The sequence below is a fragment of the Erpetoichthys calabaricus genome, chromosome 5 (genome assembly GCF_900747795.2).
Source record: "Erpetoichthys calabaricus chromosome 5, fErpCal1.3, whole genome shotgun sequence".
NCBI lineage: Eukaryota > Metazoa > Chordata > Cladistia > Polypteriformes > Polypteridae > Erpetoichthys > Erpetoichthys calabaricus.
Window position 1 is genome coordinate 191,359,798 of NC_041398.2, and position 26,105 is coordinate 191,385,902.

Genomic DNA, 26,105 nt, shown 5'->3' on the forward strand with positions numbered 1-26,105 from the left:
CTTTAGGTAGGGGTGCATTTAGTGAACGTTTGATAGGAGAGTCATACAGTATTCATGAGGAGGAAGTTCTTGCAGCAGACTTTTGCTGAGCATATATTCATATTCTACATATTCAGCTGGAAAACCATTTATTTAGGCACATTGAACAGAACTCTGGACATGGATATCAAGACATTATTGAAAGCAAGTTGAGCTCCATGCTTTTACAGTCGGGTACATAAGTATTTGGACAGTGATAAAAGTTTCATAATTTTTGCTCTGTGCACCACTATAATAGATTTGAAATAAAGCAATCATTATGTGACTGAAATGTAGACTTTCGTCAGTTTAATGGGTTTAACAAAAACATTGCATGAGTAGTTTAGGAGTGACAGCCCCCCCATTTCCAGGGCCTCAAAAGTATATATTTAACAAACAAGCTGTTCCACAGCCAGGTGGGAACGGTCCCTTCATTATTTCCATAACTGTTAAGCAGGTAAAATGTCGGGAATTGATTCAAGGTGTGGAATTTGCAATTGGAAGCCGTCACTACTGTATGACCTTTCCATATGACTTCCAAAGAGCTGTCCATGCAAGTAAAAACAGTCCATCATTAAGCTGAGAAAACAAAACAAACCCATTAGAGAGATAACAGAAAAACAAGGAGTGGTCAAATCAACTATCTGGTTTATTCTTAAAAAGAAGGAACTCCAGAAAGTCTGGAAAACCACAGAAGACAACTGTTCTTGATAACTGCAGAATTATGTCCTTGGTGAAGAAGAATCCTTTCTCAACATTTAGCTTAACCTAGAACACTATCCGGGAGGTAGACCATCATTGCAAAAGTCTACAATCAAGAGAAAACTTTCTGAAAGTAATGAGAGATTGTTTACCACAAGGTGCAAATTACTGGTAAACCTCAAGCAAAGGAAGGATAGATTAGACTTAGCCAGAAAACATTTTTAAATGCCTCTCTGGAACAATTTTCTTTGAACAAAAGAAACTAAGATCAATATATACCAGAATGTTGAAAGGAGAAGAGCATGGAGAAGAAATGAAGCAGCTCATGATCCAATGAATATCACTCATTTGTGAAACAAAGTTGAGGCAGTTTTATGGCATGATCATGCATGGCTGTGAATGGAAGTTAGTCACTAGTGTTTATTGATGATATGATTTTCTCCTTCAAGTCCTTTATATCCATATAAATCCATCTTCTCTTGGGATCAATCTTTTAAATTCCGCTTTTATGTATTGACTGTACAAGAAAAGTGAGTAAAGGTTTATCAGAATGACCAGGGAATAAAATGCAATTGAAAAACAGATTGTGGGTCATAACCGGGGGTAAAGAAAATTGATTGTCAAAACCCACTAATATTAACCAGAAATCAGTAGTAGCAAAGTATGCAGCATGTAATCACATTATTTTAATCAGTCCCATATAAACCAAGACTACATGAGGTGACCTTTAAATGGTCATGCCAGTGATGTCACCATTGCACAATCTCCACCCCAAGACTTTTATACTGACTACTGTTATAGCTATTGCTACAGGATTATCTGGACACCCTTCTACTAACACTGCACAAAATGACTCTTTCTTCAGCTTGGCAGCTTCCTTTACTCCTGATGTTCACCAATTGGTCCTGAGGGTGTATTCATGACAGACACCCAAATCCTTCTGAGAACAGCTTTTTGCAGTTGTCTCTATTTCTGGGGTCTTAAATACAGTCCACATGAATTCTATGTCCCTAACCTTTCCCAAAATGTAGAAGTTCTTCTGTAAGTAAGAGTTTAATTCATTCCAAACAAAGGCATTCACTAGTCATTTGCAGCAAACTCACACTAGCCGTTTGGGTTTTCTAGTTCTGTCCTGCAAGCGTCCCATCCATTTGCCCAAGCACACCACTAACCGGTGATCCATTGATAGCTTAGTGCCTGTCTTTACCCGAATGGCTTCAGATTACGTATCTGTCATTAAACTTTGCCCTCTAGTGGCAGGTACACTTATGAGCAGGTTCAGGTCAGCCAAGCCTTTCCTTTTTAGCATAAGGCTGTACAAAATGTGTGAACAAAGTGAATCGGTCTGAATACTTTCTGAAAAGTACTGTTGGGGGTGCGATAGCTTGTGTTGCTTGCTATTAGTCCATGGGTATATTCCAACACTGTCAAAACTCTGTCCCTGAGATTTATTTATAGTTGTAGCAAATGATATTTTCTGTGCAAGGTAAATGGTAATCTACTTGCTGAAGTATCGCCAGTATCTAACTTAATATGCTGGAAAGAATATGACTTCTCCTGCATGATCACAAGTCATGATTTTGTTGGCACATCAATGTTTACATAATTTTACAATTTGTAAGCATGTGCCATTAAATTGGCTTGATTTGACTACTGCTAACACACAACTGAACTACTACTGTTCTTAGCGGAGTGGATGTATATAAGGTATTTTGTTTGACACATGTGTGTTAAATTGGTTGTATAAACATGTTGCTTTGAGCATACATACCGATCAATAACAATATTAAAACCACCTGCCTGGGATCTGAGAAATTTGGAGGCCAAGTCAACACCTTGATTTCTTTGTCATGTTCCTCAGGCCACATTATCCTACTGAAAGAGGCCACTGCCATCAGGAAATACCATTGCCATAAAGGGGTATACGTGGTCTGCAACAATCTTTAGGTAGGTGGTACATGTCAAAGTAACACCCACATGAATGCTAGGACCCAAGGTTTCCAAGCAGAGCATTGCTCAAAGTGTCACTTTGCCTCCACTGGCTTGCCTTCTGCCTATATTGTATCCTGCTGCCATCTCTTCCCCGGTTAAATGACGCACACATACCTGGTCATCCACATTATGAAAAAGAAAGTGTGATTCATCAGACCATGCCACCTTCTTCAATTGCTCCATGGTCCATTTCTGATTCTCTCATGCCCATTGTAGGTGCTTTTGGTGGTGGACAGGGGTCAGCATGGTCACTCTGACCGGTGTGCTTTTATGCATCCAATATGGTGCAATGAATGGTGTGTTCTGACACCTTTCTCTCATGACCAGCATTAGGTTTTCCAGAGATTTGTGCTACTATAGCTCTTCTGTGGGGTAGGACCAAATGGGCTAGCCATCGCTCTCCATGTGCATCAATGAGCCTTGGGTGCCCATGGCCCTGTTGCCCGTTAACTGGTTGTCCTTTCTTGGACTACTTTTGGTATGTACTAACCACTGCACACTGGGAATGCCCTACAAGACCTGCCATTTTGGAGATGCCGTGACTCAATTGTCCAGCCATCACAGTTTGGTCCTCATCAAAGTCTCAGATATTTACACTTGCCTGTTTTTCCTGCATCACCTTCAAGAACTGACTGCTCACTTGATGCCTAATATATCCCACCCCTTGATAGGTTACCATTGTAATAAGATCATCAATGTTATTCACTTCACCTGTCAGTGGTTTTAATGTTGTGGCTGATAAGCACAAATCCATAAATAACTGCAGTTTGTTTGCAGCAAAGAGAATGTTCAAGAGGATTCCAAAAATGAACTGTTATATTGCTATGCGTGACTATAATAATTGAAGTGAATGATATTAGCTTCAAATAATTTTTGTTTCCTATGTTCTGATTCAGGTATACTCCCTGAAAAAATACTGTATATACCTTCAGTGACGACCTTATCATCATAATGTCATATTTTACTAGAAATGAGACATTGGTGTAATCCTGGTGTTATTAACATTTTTTCCTCACTATCATTAAGATGGTAATCAAACACCCATACACGTACCTTTCAGATGTTACTCTTATTCTTTCATCATTGGAAGAATTAAAGCGGTCTTCCTTTTCTCTGAAGTATTCCTCAATACATTGTTCTTCAAAGTCATGCACTTTCTTTAGCTCATCCTCTGTGATGACAAGTTCTAAAAAGAAAAATAAAGGGTTACAATTTGTTTTTAAATTGCATTGTTCCTCGCAAAAGTATTACTATTAATAACAAATCATAAACTTAAATGTTCTTCTCTGTGATACTTTTGTTTAAAAGAACTGAAACTCAAAATCAGGTTTTCTTTAATGTTAGAAAAATAGTACAAGACGGAAAAATGGAAATATGATGTTTTTATAAGAATCTAATTCCTTCATCTTATTGTTTTGCAGAGTCTCCTCTGGCTGCAATAACATTTGACTCTTTTGTGGTAAGTTCATATGCATTTAAACTAAAAAAAATCTCTTAGGTAATATATACTTACAGCAAAATTTAGATAGAACGTTATTTGTCCAATGAGGGAAATTTGTCTTTTAACAGAAATTCAATAAATAATATTATTACATTATGTCAAACAACAAATCCCCTCTCAGATACACACCAGAATGACTAAAAAAAGAAAACCTCTGACTTAGCTAAACATAAAAAGAGCAGTCACAGTCACAATGAAGCATTATGCAGGCATATTACTGTTAGCATAAGCAAGCCCCAATAGCATTTCTTGAGACACTTCTGCTGAATGAGACATTGGCTGAAAAAAAATCAACGTTAGTGTATTGGAGAGAGGATGTACAGTATTGTCCATAACGACACTCAGTTTTGTGTTCATTCTCTCCTTTGCCACTACCTCCAGGGGGGACAAGAGTGTGTCTCATAAGTGAGCCTGCCTTTTTACTTAGCTTATTGATTCAGTGAGCCTCTGTTGAAGTAATGTTACAAAACCAGCACACTATAGTATAGAAAATTGTATTAAATTTGTATTTGTATTAAATAGCGCTGTCTCCTAAGAAATAATACAGTGCTCAGCCCTTTTTTGTATAACTCCTCTGTCTGTGTTATAAGACTGGTCCAGCTTGTCATTGATGTGGACCCCCAAGTACCTGTAGCAGTGCACTGCCTCTGCATCCACTCCCTAAATAGTGAACAGACATAGAGGCTGTTTGATGTGATGAAAAGTCAATAACTATTCCCTTGTTTTTGCTGATGTTAAGTTACATACAATTCTTTCTGCAACAAGAACCAAAGTTCTCCACCTGACTCCTAAACTCTGTCTTATCCCCCTTGTTAATACACCCCACTAGTGCAGAATCATGAGAAAATGTCTTCATTGAGATGACCTGGTGTTATACTTACAGTCCAGGGTGTACTGAGAAAAAGGTACAAGACTGTTACTTGTGGTGCTCCAGTAATGCTCACATCCATATCAGAGACACAGTCGTTGAGCATCACAAACTTCAGTTTTCTGACAAATAGTGCACTATCCAGGATATCATAGGCTTGTCCACCTGCATATCCTTGAGCTTACCCCTAAACTGGGATGAATGGGTGGTATTAAATGGTATTCTTAGTACAACGTGAATGATTGGTGGTGGTGGCGCTGCTAATTATGACCAACAGGTGGTGCTAAAAGGCAAAACTATGATAAGTCAAGATCCTGATGAGTCAAGGCAATAGGGAACTAGGGAAAATCATGCTTGGTATATGCAGTATCATGCGTATTAAAATGTGGATATGTTTTTATCTATTGTTTTGTACTTGATTTCTTGATTTGAACCTGTAAGAGCCAATTTTAGAAAGTTAAAGTTTTGAATTAAACTCATATTAATGTTTGCTTTATTTGAATAGAATATAATTTCTTCTATAGTCATAGACAATGGTATAGTCTTTTTCCCCCTATAAGTTAGTAAGAGATAGAATCTTCTTGCTATAACTGAGAAACAGTGTGATAATAGGTTTTGTTGTTGTTCAGAACAGGTCCCATTAAACAGGGACTTGATAAACCCATTTTAAGTTAGAAATGGGATAAGCATGCCGTTTTCTGACCGTTTTGAAATGGTTCAGAAATTATAAGTGGTTAGTTACGATTTAAGATGTAACAAGATTAAGCTTAGAACTGAATTTTTCTTATTATAAATTTTTCCTTTTTTTTGCTATTTTAATTTTCTTTTTAGTGTGAACTGTTTTACTTTGAAACTTAACTAAACACTTAAAAAATGAAAATATTGCTCTCCAAGAAGTGGATATATTAACACTTGATGGAGTGTCATTGATACAAAACGTGACATCTTACTGTTGTTAAAGTTGCTTGAGAATAAATGTAACTGCTTCAGAGAAATTAGTAGTGGATAAACATTAGATAAACATTAAACAGCAATGCCACCTGAGAAGAGCATAACAGTGCAGTAGACATGAAAGCCTTGTTTTGAAGTCTGCAGCAAGCAAACCATTCACTGAAACATCTTTTTTTTCACAACATTTTTATAGCACTCCTGTCATACTATATATTTTAAGTTTAATTGCTATAGCTGAATAGAAATGGTGGTGAAAAAATACCCACTCAGGCCATAATCTCTTTCCTCTTGGTCATCATGTTTCCGCCAGCGGCAGCAGAGATGCTGGAACACCATAGTCATGTGACTGAAGATAATGAGTGGAGGTGGTAAGACAGGCCTTTCATGGAATGTCATGATAAGCTGATATCTCTGAAACTTCCACACTTGATTTGATATTGACTTCACTTCAAAAAAGGTGTTGCTAAAGAAAAATCAGAAACAATTTAGTTTATTTATAACATTCTTGAACTCAATTAAATTCAGTTCAGGGTCATGGGACCCGGATTCTATCCTGGACAAGGTGCCAGTCCATTGCTATTTTGGAATCACCAGTCAAACAAATCAACTTGTTTTGGAGATGTAGGAGAAACACCTACGCCAACCAAAACATGTAGACTCCACTCGGACAATGACCAGATACAGGATTCAAATCCAGAAAACTGAATTTGTGGAGCAGCAGCAGCACTACTCACTACATCATTGTGACACATTTAATTATAATGTGAAATACAAAATCAAAAAATATTCTCTTGACACGGAAGTGCTTTCAATGACACCATCAAAGTAACAAATTGACAAGCTGCATTTAAATATGCAGTTTTTAAGAAATTTTACATTAACACTAATGAATGCAAATATATTTGTGTACAGTGTTGTTTACCCCCAAATGAACATCAACTTTTCACCTTTATCAGAACCAGAAGGGCAAAAATGAAATACTTTCAGTATTTTTGCTTCTTTTGCAAAAAAGCGCATTAAGACTGATTATATTGTAGTTAATAATGTTAAATATGACAAGCTATCTGCAAGATGGTATGTCATCTTGTCTTACATAAGTATATTTTGTATACAGGGGATGCACAAACCAGTGTGTTTCTTTGTGCCGGTCCCAAGCCCGGATAAATGGGGAGGGTTACATTAGGAAGAGCATCCAGTATAAAATTTTGCCAGATCAATATGTGGACAACAATACAGATTTCCATACTGGATTGGTCGAGGCTTGGGTTAACCAATACTGTTAGCCAACAGGGTGCTGGTGGAAATTGGGCTGCTGTTTGCAGAAGAAGGAGAAGAAGAGGGGGAAGGCATTTCCAGAGGCAGGAGGAGAGGAGGAAGGTAAAGAGAGTGGAAGTGAGGGTAGGAACTTTAAAGGCTGGCAGTATGACTGGTAAGGGGAGAGAGGTAGCTGATGTGATGGAGAGAAGGAAGGTGGGTATATTGTTTGTGCAGACTAAAAGGAAGGGAAGTAAGGCCAGATGGATCGGAGGTGGATTCAAATTGTTCTATCATGGTGTGGATGGGAGGAGAAATAGGGTAGGGTTATCCTGAAGGAACAGTATGTCGAGAGTGTTATGGGGGTGAAAAGAGTAGAGTAGTGTCAGACAAGAGTAATGATTGTGAAGTTGGAAACTGAAGGTGTGATAATAAATGTTGTTGGGTGCATATGTCCTGCAAGTTGGGTATGCGATGGATGAGAAAGACGATTTTTGGAGTGTTGGATGAAGTGGTGGAGAGTGTACCCAATGGAAAGAGAGAGTCATGACTGGAGCAAATTGGACATGTTGGTGAAGGCAACAGAGGAGATGAGGAGGTGATAGGTAGGTATGGTGTTAATGAGAGGAATGTAAAAGGTCAGATGGTAGTGGATTTTGCGAAAAGGATGGGCATGGTAGTGGTGAATATATATTTTAAGAAGAGGGAGGAACTTAGGGTGGCGTACAAGAGTGGAGGAAGATTCACACAGGTAGATTGTATCATTATTGCAGGAGGGCCAGTCTAAAGGAGATTGTAGACTGCATAGTGGTGGCAGGGGAAAGCGTAGTTAGGCAGCATAGGATGGTAGTCTGTAGGACGATGCTGGAGATCAAGAAGAGGAGGAGAGTTAAATGGTGGAAGTTGAAAAAGGAGACTGCAAGGTTGAGTTCAGGGAGGAGGTAAGACAGGCACTGGGTGGCAGTGAAGAGTTACCAGACAGCTGGGCAATGACAACAGAAATAGTAAGGTTGACAGCAAGAAAGTTGCTAGGCGTGGCATCTGGACAGAGGAATGAGGGAAAGGAAACCTGGTGGTGGAATGGGGAAGTACAGGAGAGTATACAGGAAGAGGTTGTCAAAGCAGTGGGATAGTCAGAGAGACGCAGAAAGCAGACAGGAGTACAAGGAGATAAGGTGAAAGGTGAAGGGAGGTGGCAAAGACTAAAGAATAGGTGTATGATGCGCTGCATGAGAGGTTGAATACTATTGAGGGAGAAAGGGACCTGTACCAATTGGCTAGACAGAGGGACCGAGTGCAAAATATGCACAGTATGTTAGGGTGATAAAGGATAAAGATGGGAACATACTTATAAGCAAGGAGAGTGTGTTGAGCAGATGGAAAGAGTTTTTAAACTGATTGTTCAGTGCAATCTTGGAAAGTGAGAGGATGCCTGAGGAGTGGAGAAGAGATGTATTCGTACCGATTTTTAAGGATAAAGGGGATGTGCAGAGCTGTAGTAACTACATATGGATAAAATTGATGAGCCACAACATGATGCTATGGGAAAGAGTACTGGAAGTTAAGTTAAGGACTGAGGTGATTATTACTGAGCAGCAACATGGTTTCCCAGAAGGAGCTGCATTGTGTCATTATGGACCTGGAGAAAGTATATGACAGGGTGCCTAGAGAGGAGCTGTGGTATTGTATGAGGAAGTCGTGAGTGGGAGAGAAGTATGCAAGAGTTGTACAAGATATGTAAGAGGGAAGTGTGAAAGTGGTGACGTCTGCGCTAGGAGTGACAGATGCATTCAAGGTGGAAGTGGGATTATATCAGGCATTGGCTCTGAGCCTTTTCTTATTTGCAATGATGATGGATAGGTTGACAGACGAGATTAGGCAGGAGTCCCCATGGACTATGATGTTTGCTGATGAAATTGTGATCTGTAGCGAGATTAGGGAGCAGGTTGAGGAGACCCTGGAGAGGAAAGGAATGACGGTCAGGAGGAACAAGAAAAAATACATGTGTATAAATGAGAGCGAGGTCAGCGGACTGGTGAGGATGCAGGGAGTAGAGCTGGTCAAGGTGGAAGAGTTTAAATACCTGGGATCAAGAGTACAGAGGAACAGGGACTGTGGAAGAGAGGTGAAGAAGAGAGTTCAGGCAGTGTGGAGTAGGTGGAGAAGAGTATCAGAAATGATTTGTGACAGTCGGGTGTCAGCAAGAGTGAAAGGGAAAGTCTACAGGACGGTAGTGAGACCAGCTATGTTATATGAGTTGGAGACAATGGCACTGACCAAAAAACAGGAGACAGAGCTAGAGGTGGCAAAGTTAAATATGTTAAGATTTGCATTGGGTGTGACAAGGATGGACAGGATTAGAAATGAGTACATTAGAGGGTCAGCTCAGGTTGGACTGTTTGGAAATAAAGTCAGAGAAGCAAGATTACGTTGCTTTGGACATATGCAGAGGAGAGATGCTGGATATATTGGAAAAATGATGCTAAAGATGGAATTGCCAGGTAAGAGGAAAAGAGGAAGGCAAAAGAGGATGATGTGGTGAGAGAAGACATGCAGGTGGTGGTTGTAACAGAGTAAGGTGTAGAGGACAGCAGGATATGGAAGAAGATGATCAGCCGTGGCAACCTCTAATAGGAGCAGCCGAAAGAAGAAGTTTTTAAATTCTGTACATTGGATGCAATGTATGTACAGGTACTGGTCATAAAATTAGAATATCATGACAAAGTTGATTTATTTCAGTAATTCCATTCAAAAAGTGAAACTTGTATATTAGATTCATTCATTACACACAGACTGATGTATTTCAAATGTTTATTTCTTTTAATGTTGATGATTACTGTATAACTGACAACTAATGAAAGTCCCAAATTCAGTTTCTTGGAAAATTAGAATATCAATTAAGACCAATGCAAAAAAAGGATTTTTAGAAATGTTGGCCAACTGAAAGGTATGAACATGAAAAGTATGAGCATGTACAGCACTCAATATTTAGTTGGGGCTCCTTTGGTCTGGATTACTGCAGCAATGTGGCATGGCATGGAGTCGATCAGTTTGTGGCACTGCTCAGGTGTTATGAGAGCACATGTTGCTCTGATAGTGGCCTTCAGCTCTTCTGAATTGTTGGGTCTGGCATATTGCATCTTCCTCTTCACAATACCCCATAGATTTTCTATGGGGTTAAGGTCAGGCGAGTTTGCTGGCCAATCAAGAACAGGGATACCATGGTCCTTAAACCAGGTACTGGTAGCTTGGAAAATGAAATCTGCATCTCCATAAAGTTCGTCAGCAGCAGGAAGCATGAAGTGCTCTATAACCTTCTGGTAGACGGCTGCGTTGACCTTGGACCTCAGAAAACACAATAGACCAACACCAGCAGATGACATGGCACCCCAAACCATCACTTACTGTGGAAACTTTACACTGGACCTCACGCAACATGGATTCTGTGCCTCTCCTCTCTTCCTCCAGACTCTGGGACCTTGATTTCCAAAGGAAATGCAAAATTTACTTTCATCAGAGAACATAACTTTGGACCACTCAGCAGCAGTCCAGTCCTTTTTGTCTTTAGCCCAGGTGAGACGCTTCTGACGCTGTCTCTTGTTCAAGAGTGGCATGACACAAGGAATGCGACAGCTGAAACCCATGTCTTGCATATGTCTGTGCGTGGTGGTTCTTGAAGCACTGACTCCAGCTGCAGTCCACTCTTTGTGAATCTCCCCTACATTTTTGAATGGGTTTTGTTTCACAATCCTCTCCAGGGTGCGGTTATCCCTATTGCTTGTACACTTTTTTCTACCACATCTTGTCCTTCCCTTCGCCTCCCTATTAATGTGCTTGGACACAGAGCTCTGTGAACAGCCAGCCTCTTTAGCAATGACCTTTTGTGTCTTGCCCTCCTTGTGCAAGGTGTCAATGGTCGTCTTTTGGACAACTGTCAAGTCAGCAGTCTTCCCCATGATTGTGTAGCCTACAGAACTAGACTGAGAGACCATTTAAAGGCTATTGCAGGTGTTTTGAGTTAATTAGCTGATTAGAGTGTGGCACCAGGTGTCTTCAATATTGAACCTTTTCACAATATTCTAATTTTCCTGAGATACTGAATTTGGGACTTTCATTAGTTGTCAGTTATAATCATCAACATTAAAAGAAATAAACATTTGAAATACATCAGTCTGTGTGTAATGAATGAATCTAACATACAAGTTTCACTTTTTGAATGGAATTACTGAAATAAATCAACTTTGTCATGATATTCTAATTTTATGACCAGCACCTGTATGTGTGTGTAGCCAACATCTAGTAAAATAAATGAAAGGATAAGAAACTAAGTGTGTAAAAGCTGCCATTACAGAAAATAAAGGGAGAGATTAAAGAGTTAGTCAGTCATTAAAACCTGGAGGAATACATGATCCCAGGCTAAGAATGAGCTTAGCTTGTTTTGTTTTTATTTGAAAAGAGCCTTTGAAGCCCTGTGAAAAAACACAAACAGTAACATCAGTGTGGCTATGATCAGAGGACGTGAAATGTTCTACAGTAGGCTTAATAAGATCTTTGATCTTAATGGCTAATACAATCTCCCTGAAAAGGTCTGCTATCCATCTCCCTGTTTTACCTATGTGGATGGCTGGACTCTTCCTACTTGACATGCAATAAATAAGATTTTTAGCTTGGCAAGAGGCCTGTTGCTTAATGTTGAATTTACCAGAGGGAGGTGCTTTTAACAGTTAACAGAGATCAGCATAGTCACTCTGACTAGTCTGCGGCTATGCAACCCAATACACAGAAAGCTGCAAAGTACTGTGTGTTCTGACACCTTTCTCTCATGGCTAGCATTTAGTTTTTCAGTAATTGGTGCTACAGTACCTCTTCTGAGGGATTGGACCAAACAGGCTAGTCTTCACTCCCCATGTACATCAATGAGCCTTGGGCACTCACAACCCACTCACCAGTTAACTGGCAATTTGACAATCTGGCCCTTGTCAAAGTCGCTCAGATCCTTTCCTGTTTCCAAAACATCACCTTCAAGAACTCACTGTTCAATTGCTGCCTAATATATGATCATGATATACTATATTAATCCTTGAGGGTAAATTCTTTTCGCATTATCTTTTGAGATCAGAGTGCAGGGTCAGCCATTGTACTGTGCCTATGTAGCAGTTTTCAGGTTAAGGTCCTTGCTCAAGGGACCAATTGAGTAGGATCCCTTCTGGTAGTAACAGGATTTGACCTGGCATGTAGCAGTGCAGATCCTTAGGCAAAGAGCCAGCACTCCACTATGCATATAAATATACACTGAAAGCTACAATATTAAAACCACTGACAGGTGAAGTGTAATACATTTATTTTATATATATATAAATGGAGAACTATTGTAATAATATATGTAGCATTCTTATTTGTATTTACTTACTTGAATACTGCTATGAGGAGGTTGACCAAAAGAATATTTGCTACCAAGAGATAACATGCCATGATAGCTGGAACAATCCATGCACCTGTTTTGCAGGGTGGCAGCTCATCAGTTGTGCCATCAGCATTGGTAATGTTAAACCCACATGGAGCTGCAGAGTAAAACAAAACAGCAAAAACATAATAGATTAGGTGTATGTAATAATTATCATTCAGTTATTTTTCCAGTAAATTCTCTTGCTGATTAAAATAATGAATAATACCAGACAATTTCAATTGTATTGCATACTGCCAAACTGTTAAGTATTTCTGAACTGGGTTTAGGTGGTTAAATGATCTATTCAGCCTTGCCAGAAAGATGCCTTCTCATGGGAGAGAGGTCTAGCTGCAAAAACTGTAAGCTTAAACAGGAAACATGTGACCTCCACATAAGCTTGTTTATGTCACTTTGCATCAGACAACTCTATCCCAACCCTCATTTTAAGCAAAGTTTAAACATGCACATTAGTTGAGTCACATAACCTCCCCATAACACTAATCTTAACCAGCGCATAACCAGATATGAAGCTCCACAGCTTCCAGTAGCAGCAGCAAGATACTCTTGCCTCATTGGACTGCCTCAGTGTCCTTTAACCTATTGTCACCCTTAGTAGGCCATCCCACCTCTTTCAGTTTGTACATTTTGAACTTTGATCATAGTTGGGTCTTAACTTGTTTACTAAATTTGAACACTTGTCAGGAGCAATTTAGTTTTGTTGCATAATTTTATAAAGCCTATTTTCTTGATTCTAGTAGATCAACAAGTATTATTATTATACTATTTATATATTATTATAGTCAGTGGCGTAGCTAGTTTGACTGAAGGCCCCTGTGCAGTGCTCTGAGGTGGGCCCCTCCTGTCTCGCATAACTGTTAGTAATTTATTCGCAACTAGATCCTAGGGGCCGGCTGGGCAGTGGTGTCCGTGAGGGGGACACTATCAGATCACACGGTGGTGACAAACCAACCAGCTCTCTAAATGGAATTTGTAATAACTTTTTTAATCACTTTATTACAACAGCTGTATGTTAGCAAAAGTAAAATAAATTGTGGGAATGAAATGTGAGAGGTGTGGGTAGTAGTAGTAGTACATACTGTAAATATATGTAAGATGTGGACCCGCTTACTTTTCTAAGACAACTTTGTGAAGGAAGATGATTAAAATGTAACGTAGGCTAGCAAGTATAAACTGTTCTGTGTTATAAAATGAAGCCATTTCAATTTGTAACAAATTAAAACGACAACAATGGCTGACAGGATACTACTACACAATGGACCTGTTTTACAAACGTTCTGAAAAAATGGATATCATACTAATGGTTCCAAGAAATTTGCCTTGTTTGTAGGAAACTGATTTGTCATATACATTACTTGTTTGTCTTTAGTAGTTTCTCCACTTTTAACGGTTTCAGCAGATTGCACCTGATCTGAAGCCATTGTATCACTAATTCCAGACTCAGTAGTTGTGACCATTTCACTCACTGCACTGTCTGCATAACCTGCTTGCAGCTGTTGCGACGATTTACCAGCATCAGCATTTTCAGTTACTACCACTGGCCCTTGCTCAATTTTGAGAATGGCAAAAATCTTGGTAAGTTTAGTGTTCTTTTATTCCTGTTGCACGCATGCCTTACATTTAGCAGCACCACTCTTATAATATTTGCCAGATCAGCTGATACTGGCCGACATGGCGAGAGTATAAAAAGCGTCAAATTGTTCAAATATTTGCAGTTTGCTCACTAACGGGGACCATAACTTAACAACAGAATTGCTATGATTTATCGTTTACTTCGAAAACTTTTGACATCAAATCAAAGTACAAAAGTAACAATTATTTATGATAATCCATCCATCCATCCATTTTCCAACCCTCTAAATCCTAACACAGGGTGACGGGGGTCTGCTGGAGCCAATCCCAGCCAACACAGGGCACAAGGCAGGGAACCAATCCCGGGCAGGGTGCCAACCCACCGCAGTATTTATGATAATATTTACATTATTCATGTGACATCCTTCAAAAATTCTTTCGTTCACATGTGCTATGGCACGCCAAAGGTTGCCAAATTTGGGAATGTGCACTTCTCTGTATGGCGAACTACAATGTGTTGTGCCTCTGATTAGGCTCTAAGCCTCCAAACTTCCGAAGTCTAACTTTGTGTAAACTATAGGCCTGCCGAATATGTAATATCATCACGGATTGGAAAGGATTGGATTGGACTTGGCTGGTGATGGTGCAAACATACCACTGAAACTATGAATTATTAACACAATGAACTGTGCAAGTGATTTAAGTTGTTAAATTTTTTTTTAAATCTATACAGCCCCAAGTGAGCCCCCCAAACTCATAGGCCCTTGTGCACAAACTGCACAATCCATGGCTACGCCATAGATTATAGTATTATTATTGGTGGTGTCCTGAATGTAATGAACAAATAAAAACGTGATTCTGGATATGTCACCATGTATTCTTCTGAGCTGAGCTTTCATTATCATTTTATTTTGTCTTACAGTTAAACAATATAGGTTTGAACAGAAGTGGGTACTTTTACAATGAAAAAGTACATATGCTACAGTATGTGCATCAATAACAATTTTATGTTCTAGTCTATCAGGCTAAGAGTACCCTTTTTGGTTGTGAGAGGTGAATTTAGGACCAAAACCAGGAAGAACTTCTTTATACAAAAAGTTGTGGAAATCTGACACAGACTACTTAGTCATTTATTTGAAGTATAAACATTGACAATATTTAAAAAGTATTGGATGAGATACTGGAACAATTTTTCTATTAATTAGCCAAATAAGCTTGATCAACTGAATATTTTCCCCTTTTTCTTGTCAAATTTCTCACATTTCTTAATTCAGAAGAAGGGTTGAATTAAACATTTTTGGCATAGAATAGATTTGTGAACATTCTAACAAATGATACGGTATTCATGGGAGTTGTAATAATAAACTTGTTTGGATTTACTTATGTTTACTGGACAGGCTCAAAATATTTTGATTGGCTATTATATAAAGCTCTCTCTGCTGCATGCATTAAGGCTTATATTGAGAAGTTATTTTGTTTCTACTATGTGCACACTTCCATGATATTCTGTATTTAACCATCACTACTGTTTGTATGACAGTCTTGTAAAACTAATCTGGAAAATGGATTTGATTTAAATTTAATAAATTAATTAATAGTACAATTTTTTCATTGTACACAAGGATTTAGTTAATATTGATTCCAATAAATATAAATGATCATTTTGGCTTATTTTGGCCTAAACCGCAACTAATTACATGTTAATATAAAGGATAACATATAGAAAATCAAGTATTTAAATTTTATTACAGTGGGGAACCTCTGATTTTTATATATTTGTATTAATCATTACATCTTGGATGATCACTAGGTTAGGTTAGGTAGACTTTGTTTATCCCAGAGAGAAATTAGTTTGCACTGTTACAGAGATCTAATAGATAAACAAAGACACAACATTTATCAACCAATGTTATTACATAAACACACACTCAAGATCAATACAAAGAAGAATAATTACTTTCAACAGTACACAACATAAGAAATCAGAATTTAACATTTAGCAGCATCCCTACAAGTAACAAAATTTAAAATGCTTATAGCTGTAGGTATAAAAGAGTTCTTCTTAAACCTCTTGCTATTTACCTTTCACTATTGTATGAATAAGATACCCAAAGAAGGGTGACTTGAATATATTTGCTTGGAAAGTATTGTTAGTTTTTCTTTGTTTAATTCGTCATTAACAAGTGAAGAACAAGTGAAGAAAAAATGCCTGATCTTTATCATATTTGCCTTCCAATGCCAATATACAGTATTACTATTGGTATGTGTGCCTCATTTCCTGTTTTGTTTCCTGTGCCACAGCTATAAGCTTTAGAGCCTGGCAGCTTTAAGTTGCATTAAATGTGTTTGGGAATATTATGTTGTATTATGTCATGTGTTGCAAATATTCTAGAATTTTGAAACAACAAGAGACTATAATAGTAAAAAAAAAAAATCATAGTTTAAAGATTTGCTATGCATTTTTAATGACAGTACAATGCTTACGTTTACTTAGTCTAGATTTCTTTCAAAGATGAATGGATTTTTATAGTATTTAACTTATTATCATTGTCAGTGAGTCTTGTTCAATTAAAGTAGGAGAGGCATATAGATCTGGGTTATGACTTAATGGTTAAGATGCCACAGGTAAAAGACAACAGTGTTTCATCATGATATGATGAAGAAACAGACACTGTCTATGTCTTACTATAAAGGATACAACAACAGATAGAATCTAGAAATCAATATATGTAAACATCTCTAAAATCATCCTTTATTCATAAAGAGAATAAATACGTACATGTGACAATTTAACAGAGATTCAGTATATTACAATAAGTTAACTGAACTGTTGAACACTTTATTAATAAAAATTATCTCATTAATCAGCGGTAAAAATGAAGATGATCTATTTAGTCTGCTGCATTTTTTTCACTGGTAGTTGAAAACCATGACTTGTGCTGGTAAATAATTTTGCATGACACTAAAAACTTTTTGTATAGTGAGTTATGCTCACTTTCTATACAAAGTCAAAGAGAGCGTTAATTTATATAATAGGCTGTATGCCCTGAGCTGCAGCCATATGAAGGTTCCATAAGCATTTGGCAGGAAGTTCTTTTGATTTCTTTGATACCCAGCAGTATTCTTTAGTGCCATTCATTGACAATTTCCGTGACCATTGGAAAAATGTGAGCTTCCTAAATTTTGCTTAGTTTTCCCATGAAGTAAAGAAATAGTATTGATTAGAAAGATGTAGATTCATTGTGTAAATGTTCATGATTTGATTTATGCAGTAATAATGTGGATTACTTAGTCATTCTGTGGGGATCATTTGACAATTTTAACATATATGTATACTTACATGATGTTAAGCATTTTGTTGTTTTTGTTACTTACTAAATTATCCATTATTATTCTGACTTGCTTATTACAGTTCAGGGTCACAGGGAGCTGAAGGAAAATTCTGTAACATTGGTTGCAATAAATGTGGAAGCATACTGGTCATTAAATTTAAAGAACTGTGGGAATGAGCTAATAAGATTCTTACTTTTTTTTCTCTACAGTCTACTTAAGGATTTTCCTGTATGCATTAATAACACAGAGATAAATAAGCCCTACCCCTTTGTGTGCAATGTGAAATAAGGACTGTGCAAAAGTAAATTTTTTTAACACTGTTGAGACCGATGAATATTGCAGTTTTTTTTTTTTAATTTTTATCACATTTTTGTAGGAAATGTACTAATGTACTGTCTTCCACAAATAAAATGCTTTATGTGTAAATAGTTTTATGATTTGGAAGGCCTTCTTGAACCTTAAACCCTTCTCCATATTTACTACATATGGGTCTTCAGGCAACAATAAATTAATTGCCTTTTCATCCACAAGTAGAAAATGATTCTGTGTTCCAAGATGGAGAGGGCTAAGGATGTGTAAAGAATGGTTCAATCAGACAGAAGAGCATGTTATGAGTTTTTGTCACTTTCTTTAATGCTAAATGTTCTCCATGTCATTGTTCAATAATTCTGAGCACCTTTAACACTATTCCAGATAAGGCAAGGTACCAGGTGCACTCTGCAATTACAAAAGGAGTAAATCAGGTTATTGTGAGCTGTTAGTGTGAAATAAGTTTGTCAACAAGGATATGTGTTCCACTTTTTGAACCTGGTTAAGTTTAATGCTATGGAATATGAATTGGACAGTTTTGTTGAGATGAAAAGCCTGTCTTCATTTTTTTTCTTTTGTCTTAAACAGATCAAAAGATGACTCACGGTCTATTTGATCTGCAAATACTTCTCCATATATCATCCAGTAAGGCATGTAAAAAATATTTTTTGCCAGAACCCAAGAAGGATCTTCATTTGGATGTAAAATTGCTTGACGAGCCACTCCAAAACTCATTAGAACTACCAGCATAATGATGACAAAATACATCATGTCAATCATCTGTCAAAAGAAAAACAAACATGTATTCCTCAGATTAGAGAAGGGTTCTGCAAAGATAAGTTATTATTTTTTTATTAAAAAAGTTTTAATATAATAAGATATGATGTAAATTTTCCTATTGGATGGAATATCCATAGCAGTAGAGTGTTGTACCATGTTAGCCATAGACTGATACAGGAGGTGTCATTTCACCCTACTTTCTCCTATTGGATGGAGAAAGAACATAGGTTATAGTACTTCCCAGCAGAAAAGTAAACTGAAAACAGAATTCAGATAAAATTAGTTTGCATGCACCCAAAGCAAAGAAAATATAGTAGATAGCTGCACACTCTGAGACCCCTGTGAAGTGCTGTAATTTAATAAACATATCATTTTCCACTTTAAGAATCTTATAATATGCAAACAGTGGTGTCACTTTGTTTAGTAACATCTCTTCTGAAAGGCAATGGTGTAAACGATATTTGTATCGTAGATGGTATTGATGGTATCTATGTGTAGTTTATATGTTCTCACTGTGTTTGAGTGGAGTGATGCTAGGGTGTTTTAAGGGTAGGTGTAAGTTACCCAGCTCCTAGAACCCTTAAAGAGGCTATTTATTATGTGAACAAGCTTTCAAAGTCAGATTGTAGGATTCCAGACGTCTCGGGTTTGAAAATTCTGAAAGACTAGAACCCCATGAACATTATAGAGTTTATAAAACTTTAATCTGGTAATTATCAGCAAGTTAATTTCTAAAAAGAAATGAATGGAAGCCATTTAAATATAATTATTGTAAATATTATATATTCTATATATATATGTGTAAAAAAAGTCACCCCAGATTTAAATGTGAAAAATCCTAATTTAACAATATGCTGTAATTGTATGAGAAAGTGACTAAAGAATTTTCTAGTTAGCATACCGTCCAATAGTGTCTGTATTTCTAAATTTTTTTAATATGGCACCCTGTGATAGATTTACCATCAAACTACAAGTGATGAAGATTCAGGGTGCAGTATGCATATAGGTACAGAATCACTTTAAATACAGAAAACAACTGGTTGTAGCAACCATTAATGGTAATTTCTAAATTGCTCTAAGTGTCCGCTATCTCGTCTATCACCTATTTTTATATAAATGATTTTGATAAAACTGTTGCACAAACATTCACATTCGGGTTGGTACTGTATGTTGGAAATGAAGTTCAATGTAAATAAATGTTAAGTCACACACATTGGAGTAATAATCTTCAATATAATTTCAGAAATTGAGATTTAGAAATCCACTTTTTGAAAAAGATTTGGGAATTCTTGTCAGGTCATTAATAGCTACTACTAGTCAGAGTACAAAAGATATTAAAAAGGCTGATACTCTGCTGAATTATATAGTATGCAAGTGAAAAGGGGTTATATACAAGATTTATACACACTAATGAAATCATATCTGGTATGTTGTGTATTATTTTGGTGTCTCATTTACAAGAAGGATGCTGTGTCATATCATCGTGAAAATATATTTATTTTTATGCGACAGTTAAATAGAATATTATGTATGGAAGCTCTGAACCACACAGTGAAAAAAATTATGGGATTACACTTATCTCGTACGTACGGGCTACTTTCGCATACTTACAAGATGTTTTCTTGTATGTATGTATGGTCCCCTCATGGACCCTGTGATCATCAGAGGTGACTGTGTGCAGAGGGTGCAGACCTATAAATACCTGGGAGTGCAGCTGGATGATAAATTGGACTGGACTGCCAATACTGATGCTCTGTGTAAGAAAGGACAGAGCCGACTATACTTCCTTAGAAGGCTGGCGTCCTTCAACATCTGCAATAAGATGCTGCAGATATTCTACCAGACGGTTGTGATGAGCACCCTCTTCTACGCGGTGGTGTGCTGGGGAGGCAGCATAAAGAAGAGAGACGCCTCACGCCTGGACAAACTGGTGAGGAAGGCAGGCTCTATTGTAGGCATGGAGCTGGACAGCCCGACATTTGTGGCAGAGCGACGGGCACTGAGCAGGCTCCTGTCAGTCATGGAGAATCCACTGCATCCACTGAACAGTATCATCTCCAGACAGAGGGGCAGCTTCAGCGACAAACTGCTGTCACTGTCCTGCTCCACTGACAGACTGAGGAGATTGTTCCTCCCCGACACTATGCGACTCTTCAATTCCACCCGGGGAGCTAAACGTTAACATTATACAAAGATATTGTCTGTCTGTATATCTGCATTAATATCACTCTTTAATTTAATATTGTCTTTATCAGTATGCTGCTGCTGGAGTATGTGAATTTCCCCTTGGGATTAATAAAGTATCTATCTATCTATCTATCTATCTATCTATCTATCTATCTATCTATCTATCTATCTATCTATCTATCTATCTATCTATCTATCTATCTATCTGTCTGTCTGTCTGTCTGTCTGTCTGTCTGTCTGTCTGTCTGTCTGTCTGTCCGATTGTCCGCCCATCCATCCATCCATCCATCTATCTATCTTTTATGTACGCATGAGATGTTTTCACATTCGTACAAGATAGTTTCATGTATATACGGATAAAGTCAGATAAAAAAATTACAAAAGTGCGCTTCGGGGCTACCTAATTATGCCTTTACCAAGGCTACTACACTTCAGTTTGACATCATATAAAAAAAAGCAGACGGGTGGGCTTTTATTTATTAAAGGAGTGTGGGATGGTTGGAGATGGGTTTAACTGCAGCCTGCAATACCTATGACACACATCAGGTAATGCCCACAACGTCAGTCACAAAATGTTCATCGCATGCCCTGTTACACTATGGTTAAGGTTAGGGTTGTGGGTGGGTTATCTGACTCAAAGGTTTTATGTAAGTGATTTATGCTTGCAGGTATTCGTCTGTGCACTCGTACGGATCCCCTGAGGAAATATGGTGTTTTTTTTTTCCTGGGAAACAATTTGGTGTGTACATCTTACTATCTCATGCCCACCATGTATATATCTCATGCCCACCACTTACCATAGCTTGCTCACCAGGCACTTTAAGGTCGCACCTGCCAATACTGCATGGGCGCTGCATACATTCAGATGATTACCAAATTCACGTACGTACAAGATAAGGGTTATCCCATAATTTTTTCACTGTGCGGTTCAGAGCTTCCGTAATTATGTAGTGTGTGTAAAATAAATGTTTCTTTTTTTTATCTATTACATACTCCCTCTTAGAAGCACTTTAAACACAGAAACAATTTGTTATGGTAAAAATTAATGGTAATTTCTAAATTTCTGTAAGTGGACTTGAAGATTTTTCAGAATAATGAATCATTTCATGTGAAGAACTTGATTCCAATCCTGGTTTAGTTTCTGCCTTGTGCTCAGTGTCATCAGGATAGACTCTAGCACTTCTCTGGCTCTGAATCAGATGAAAGTGAGTTTAGGTAAAGGAAAACTAATCAGATGGGTACATTATGCTCTAAATATAAAGACACACTTACCATCTTCCCTATCATCATGACATAAGGACCCAAATACTTGTTGACTCCAAAAATGTCCAGCAAGCGGATATACCAATAAATGATGTTGACACAGTAAATGACTCGACCATAACTCATGAATGGCGGATCCTGTAGCCTCAGCACCATCCCCACTGAGAATAGAAGAATGGCCATAAGGTCTGTGATATTCCAATACTCTTGAAGCCACACTTTGACTTTCTGCAGCAACTTTCCAGGTTCAGACATTAGGATCTGTGAGAAAGAAAGCAATTGTATTGTGGGAGGAATAAGAAATAAATAATGGGAATTAAGAGCCTCTCCTCATCAAAGGCAGTAGTCATTGAATACTCTTAATAAAATAAAGGGAAACAATATAAGTACTTCAGCAATTTGTAACCATTACAGTTGTTTTAGCTTCATGATTTTCTGTCACCAAATCAATTTTCAAACAGTTATGAAAAGTTGCAGACAAGTGCAATAATTTTGTATTTTAAATGCATCAGGTGTTAGTGATGTTAAAATTCTAGCTTAATGGTTTGAGAAAATCTTCCAAATTTTAGGCTAATTTTGGAAAGTGATCTCATTCAAACTGAAATTTAATTCAATATAAGCAATTTTATTTTAAAGTCCACGATTCAAAACATTTCTAACAGTAAAAAAGCAATCATTATGTCCTCCTTGTGCAACAGGTCAGAGCACAGATTACTTATTTTTAGCATCATAGCAACAAAAACACAAAATGACGCAAGTGGTAACATCACAGATGAAATCCCTAGTAATGGCAAAAAATAAAGGAAACAAAACAGCTACTTACTAGCTGCTTGTCACATTATTAAAGTATGTTTATTACAGTAAGATCATTGCTTTTTTGCAGCATGCATCTGTTATGTGCAAGCATCATTCATTTTGCCCAAAAGATAAGTCATGTTTTACATGACAATTCCAGAATAAAAACAGGGAATGCATAAATAATAGTTAATGTGGACAGAATCCTCTTTTGAAGATGAATGTTAAAAGTAAAAGAAAATCTCTTCATGATTATTTTCTGGTGTTAGTAGTTAATAATAGGAATAGAATGTATTACCTTAGTCAAGGATTCTTACGACAAGTGCAGCTTGTCACTTGTTGCAAAGTGCTGGCCTTCAGACACATGACTGCTTAAATTGAGTCTTGCTTACACTCTTATCTATTGCTGGGGTCATCATTATGAGACTTTTTGGTTATTGCTTCTCAGTACGTATTTTAGCCACCCATTACTATTAACTTACATATGTGTGTATTGACACTGAAAATATCAATTTAATCTTTTTGTTTAGAAACATGTTTGAAATTTGAACAAGGTTTAGTGGAGTAGTGCTAGACCTTATAGATTCAACACATTTTAAGTCCAGAAGTTAATTCAATTGGAAAACTGAAGTCAAAGTAATTATGGATTCTGTATCTTATATTCACAAGTTTTGGATGAGTCAGTCTTGAGTACTACATCAAAAATCACCTAATTTGAAGCCATTTAATATAGACCCTTCAGAAATTAAGAATCTGAAATTTGTGATTACTGCACAGAGATTGTGTCTAAATAAGCCCTGGAGTAATTAGGCCTCTGTCTGAGTGGGCTCTGCCATAGCCTGGTGCCTGGTTAGATGCTGTTTCCTGCCTTGTGCTTAGTGCTGTTGGGATAGTTGGCATCTCTCCTATCACCATGGCATAATGACCCAAATAGGACAATAGGACCCTGCTGTCCTGAATGTTATTAAACAGGTCTTAGCATGACATGAGATACAAAACTAAGATGTTTACAATTACCATAATCATTTCTCTAAATGACTATGTAAGACTGAATAACCTAGCTACCTGCTGTATATACCAGTCACGGGCTATACTGTAAAGTCAGGTCTGATCAGAATGGAGACTAGCATATTCCAAGCCAGAAACAGAGGCAGGATAGATAACCCAGTAGGAAGCTCACTGACAATGCCAATTTCAGGGGCTATGCCGTTGTAAAAGAGACACCATCTTTTATGTACATTACATTAATTAATAATGGAAGGTGTTCTGGAAAGTATATATTACTGCAACATAAAAATTGAGTATGTGTCACCCAGACAAGCAGTTGAATGCAGAGAGCACAGCATCCATAAAAGCCATGGAAAACTTGCTGGTAGTGGTGGAGTTCATTATACAAGAGCAGTGAGTCTCACTACAGTTGTTGACTGCTGGCCCTTTAAAGTTAATAATAATTCATTACATTTATATAGCGCTTTTCTCAGTACTCAAAGGGTTGAGGTTCAGGACTGCAGGAACACCTGCAACCATTCTGAGAGGATGGCCCCAAAAAAGTGCCAGCAAGATTATTGCTTTCTTGTTTATTTGATACTGTAATTATCTGACCTTTGTATATATTATTTTATTAATAAAAAACATCTTTGCTTTCTTGGCATATATTCTGTGGATAGAGGACTAGTTAAGACCACCACCTGTCTCCCAATATATATAAACCTTTAATGCATCTTTTTGTTAGAAAACTAAGGGCAATTGTACGGACCCTAGCAACAACAGGCCATTTTACTTACAATATACTGCAGTTCATGTATAGTTGCAATCAGAAATATTCACCCCCCCCAAAAAGATTGTAAGGATTTACCAATGAAAGTTTTTTGAAAGACCTAGATTTTGCTTTGGATGGCTTCTTTATCAGAGTATACGTAAAATCAACAAAGAAAATGTATGATGTAGTATTTGTGAGTAACATAATATTTTTTTATTATAGCCATGTCACAATTATTTAATCCCTATATAATATTGCTATTTTTTAAACTTTCTGCTAGTTTTTATGGCTTAAAGTGGAGCTAAAGTATAATTAAGCCTTTGGGAATTCAATAGTGATCCCTAATTGACTTCAACTGTGATGCATATATACATGCCACCCATGAAGGTGTTGAAGGAGAGTTGCAATCACGGGCAAGACTATAAGGAGCTTTCACAAAAGTTGAGAAAGGGAATTATTTCATTGAGCATCGGAAGATCTAAAAACAATTCAACATGCAAAGAGGCACCATTGGGAGCATTATAAGGAAGCTTAATACTTATGGCACATCTGCAAACCTGCCAGGAAGAGGGAAAAGGCCCAAAATTTCATCAAGAGCACTTAACAACTTAGTCAGGACAACTAAGAAAAACTACTGTGTTACTGCAAAACACCTACAGGTTGACCTGATGAAGGCTGGGGCAAGTGCTACAGTAGCAAATTAAAGAAGAGCACTGAATAAACAAGGACTTTGAACTCCACGATGCACTCCACTACTACAAAGAACATCAAAGGGCAACTAGAATACGTCAGGATAAATTTGCATAGGCTTGCAGAGTTTTGGGAAACAGTTCTGTGGATTGATGAAACTAAATTGGAAATGTTTGGACACATGGACTAACAATATGTCTAGCGTGAGAAAGGCCAGGCTTATGACCAAAAGAATACCATCCCCACAGTCAAGAATGGAGTTCAGTCATTGATAATGTGAGAATGTTTTTCTGCTGCAAGAACTGGCAATCTTGACTGTGTAACGGGCATCATAGATTCCTAGAAATACCTGGGCATTTAAAGAGAAATGTGATGACTTTTGATCAGAAATTGAATCTTGGTGATCATCAGACTTTACAGACCACCTCCAAGTTAACCAAAACTTGATTGAGAAATAGATCCTGGAATGTCCTGGAGTGGCCTTCTCAGTTTCCAGATTTAAATGCCATTGAAAATCTTTGGTGGGATTTAAAGAAGGCAGTTGCTGCACAGAATCCATCAAACATCAATAAACTGGAGGCTTTTGCACATGAAGAATGGGCAAAGATTCCAACAAAGAGGCGTAAGAAGCTTGTCAGCGCTTACTGAAAACTTTTACTAGAAGTCA

The 26,105-nt window shown here is 37.5% G+C and overlaps 1 protein-coding gene and 1 long non-coding RNA gene across 2 annotated transcripts in view; one reads left to right on the forward strand and one right to left on the reverse strand.

The window, feature by feature from the left end:
• LOC114652130 (uncharacterized) overlaps positions 1-26,105 on the forward strand; it is a 148,284-nt gene that overhangs the window by 81,689 nt on the left and 40,490 nt on the right. The window contains exon 2 of the long non-coding RNA XR_007934885.1: positions 4,134-4,171. This is a non-coding gene — a long non-coding RNA (uncharacterized LOC114652130). The remainder of the gene's footprint in view (positions 1-4,133; positions 4,172-26,105) is intronic.
• trpm3 (transient receptor potential cation channel, subfamily M, member 3) overlaps positions 1-26,105 on the reverse strand; it is a 971,875-nt gene that overhangs the window by 5,852 nt on the left and 939,918 nt on the right. Inside the window, exons 21-25 of the mRNA XM_051927388.1 lie at positions 22,204-22,455; positions 18,570-18,744; positions 12,697-12,847; positions 6,299-6,495; positions 3,766-3,898 (exon numbers count right to left, since the gene is read on the reverse strand). Of these exons, the coding sequence (XP_051783348.1) occupies positions 3,766-3,898; positions 6,299-6,495; positions 12,697-12,847; positions 18,570-18,744; positions 22,204-22,455 (908 nt within the window). The remainder of the gene's footprint in view (positions 1-3,765; positions 3,899-6,298; positions 6,496-12,696; positions 12,848-18,569; positions 18,745-22,203; positions 22,456-26,105) is intronic.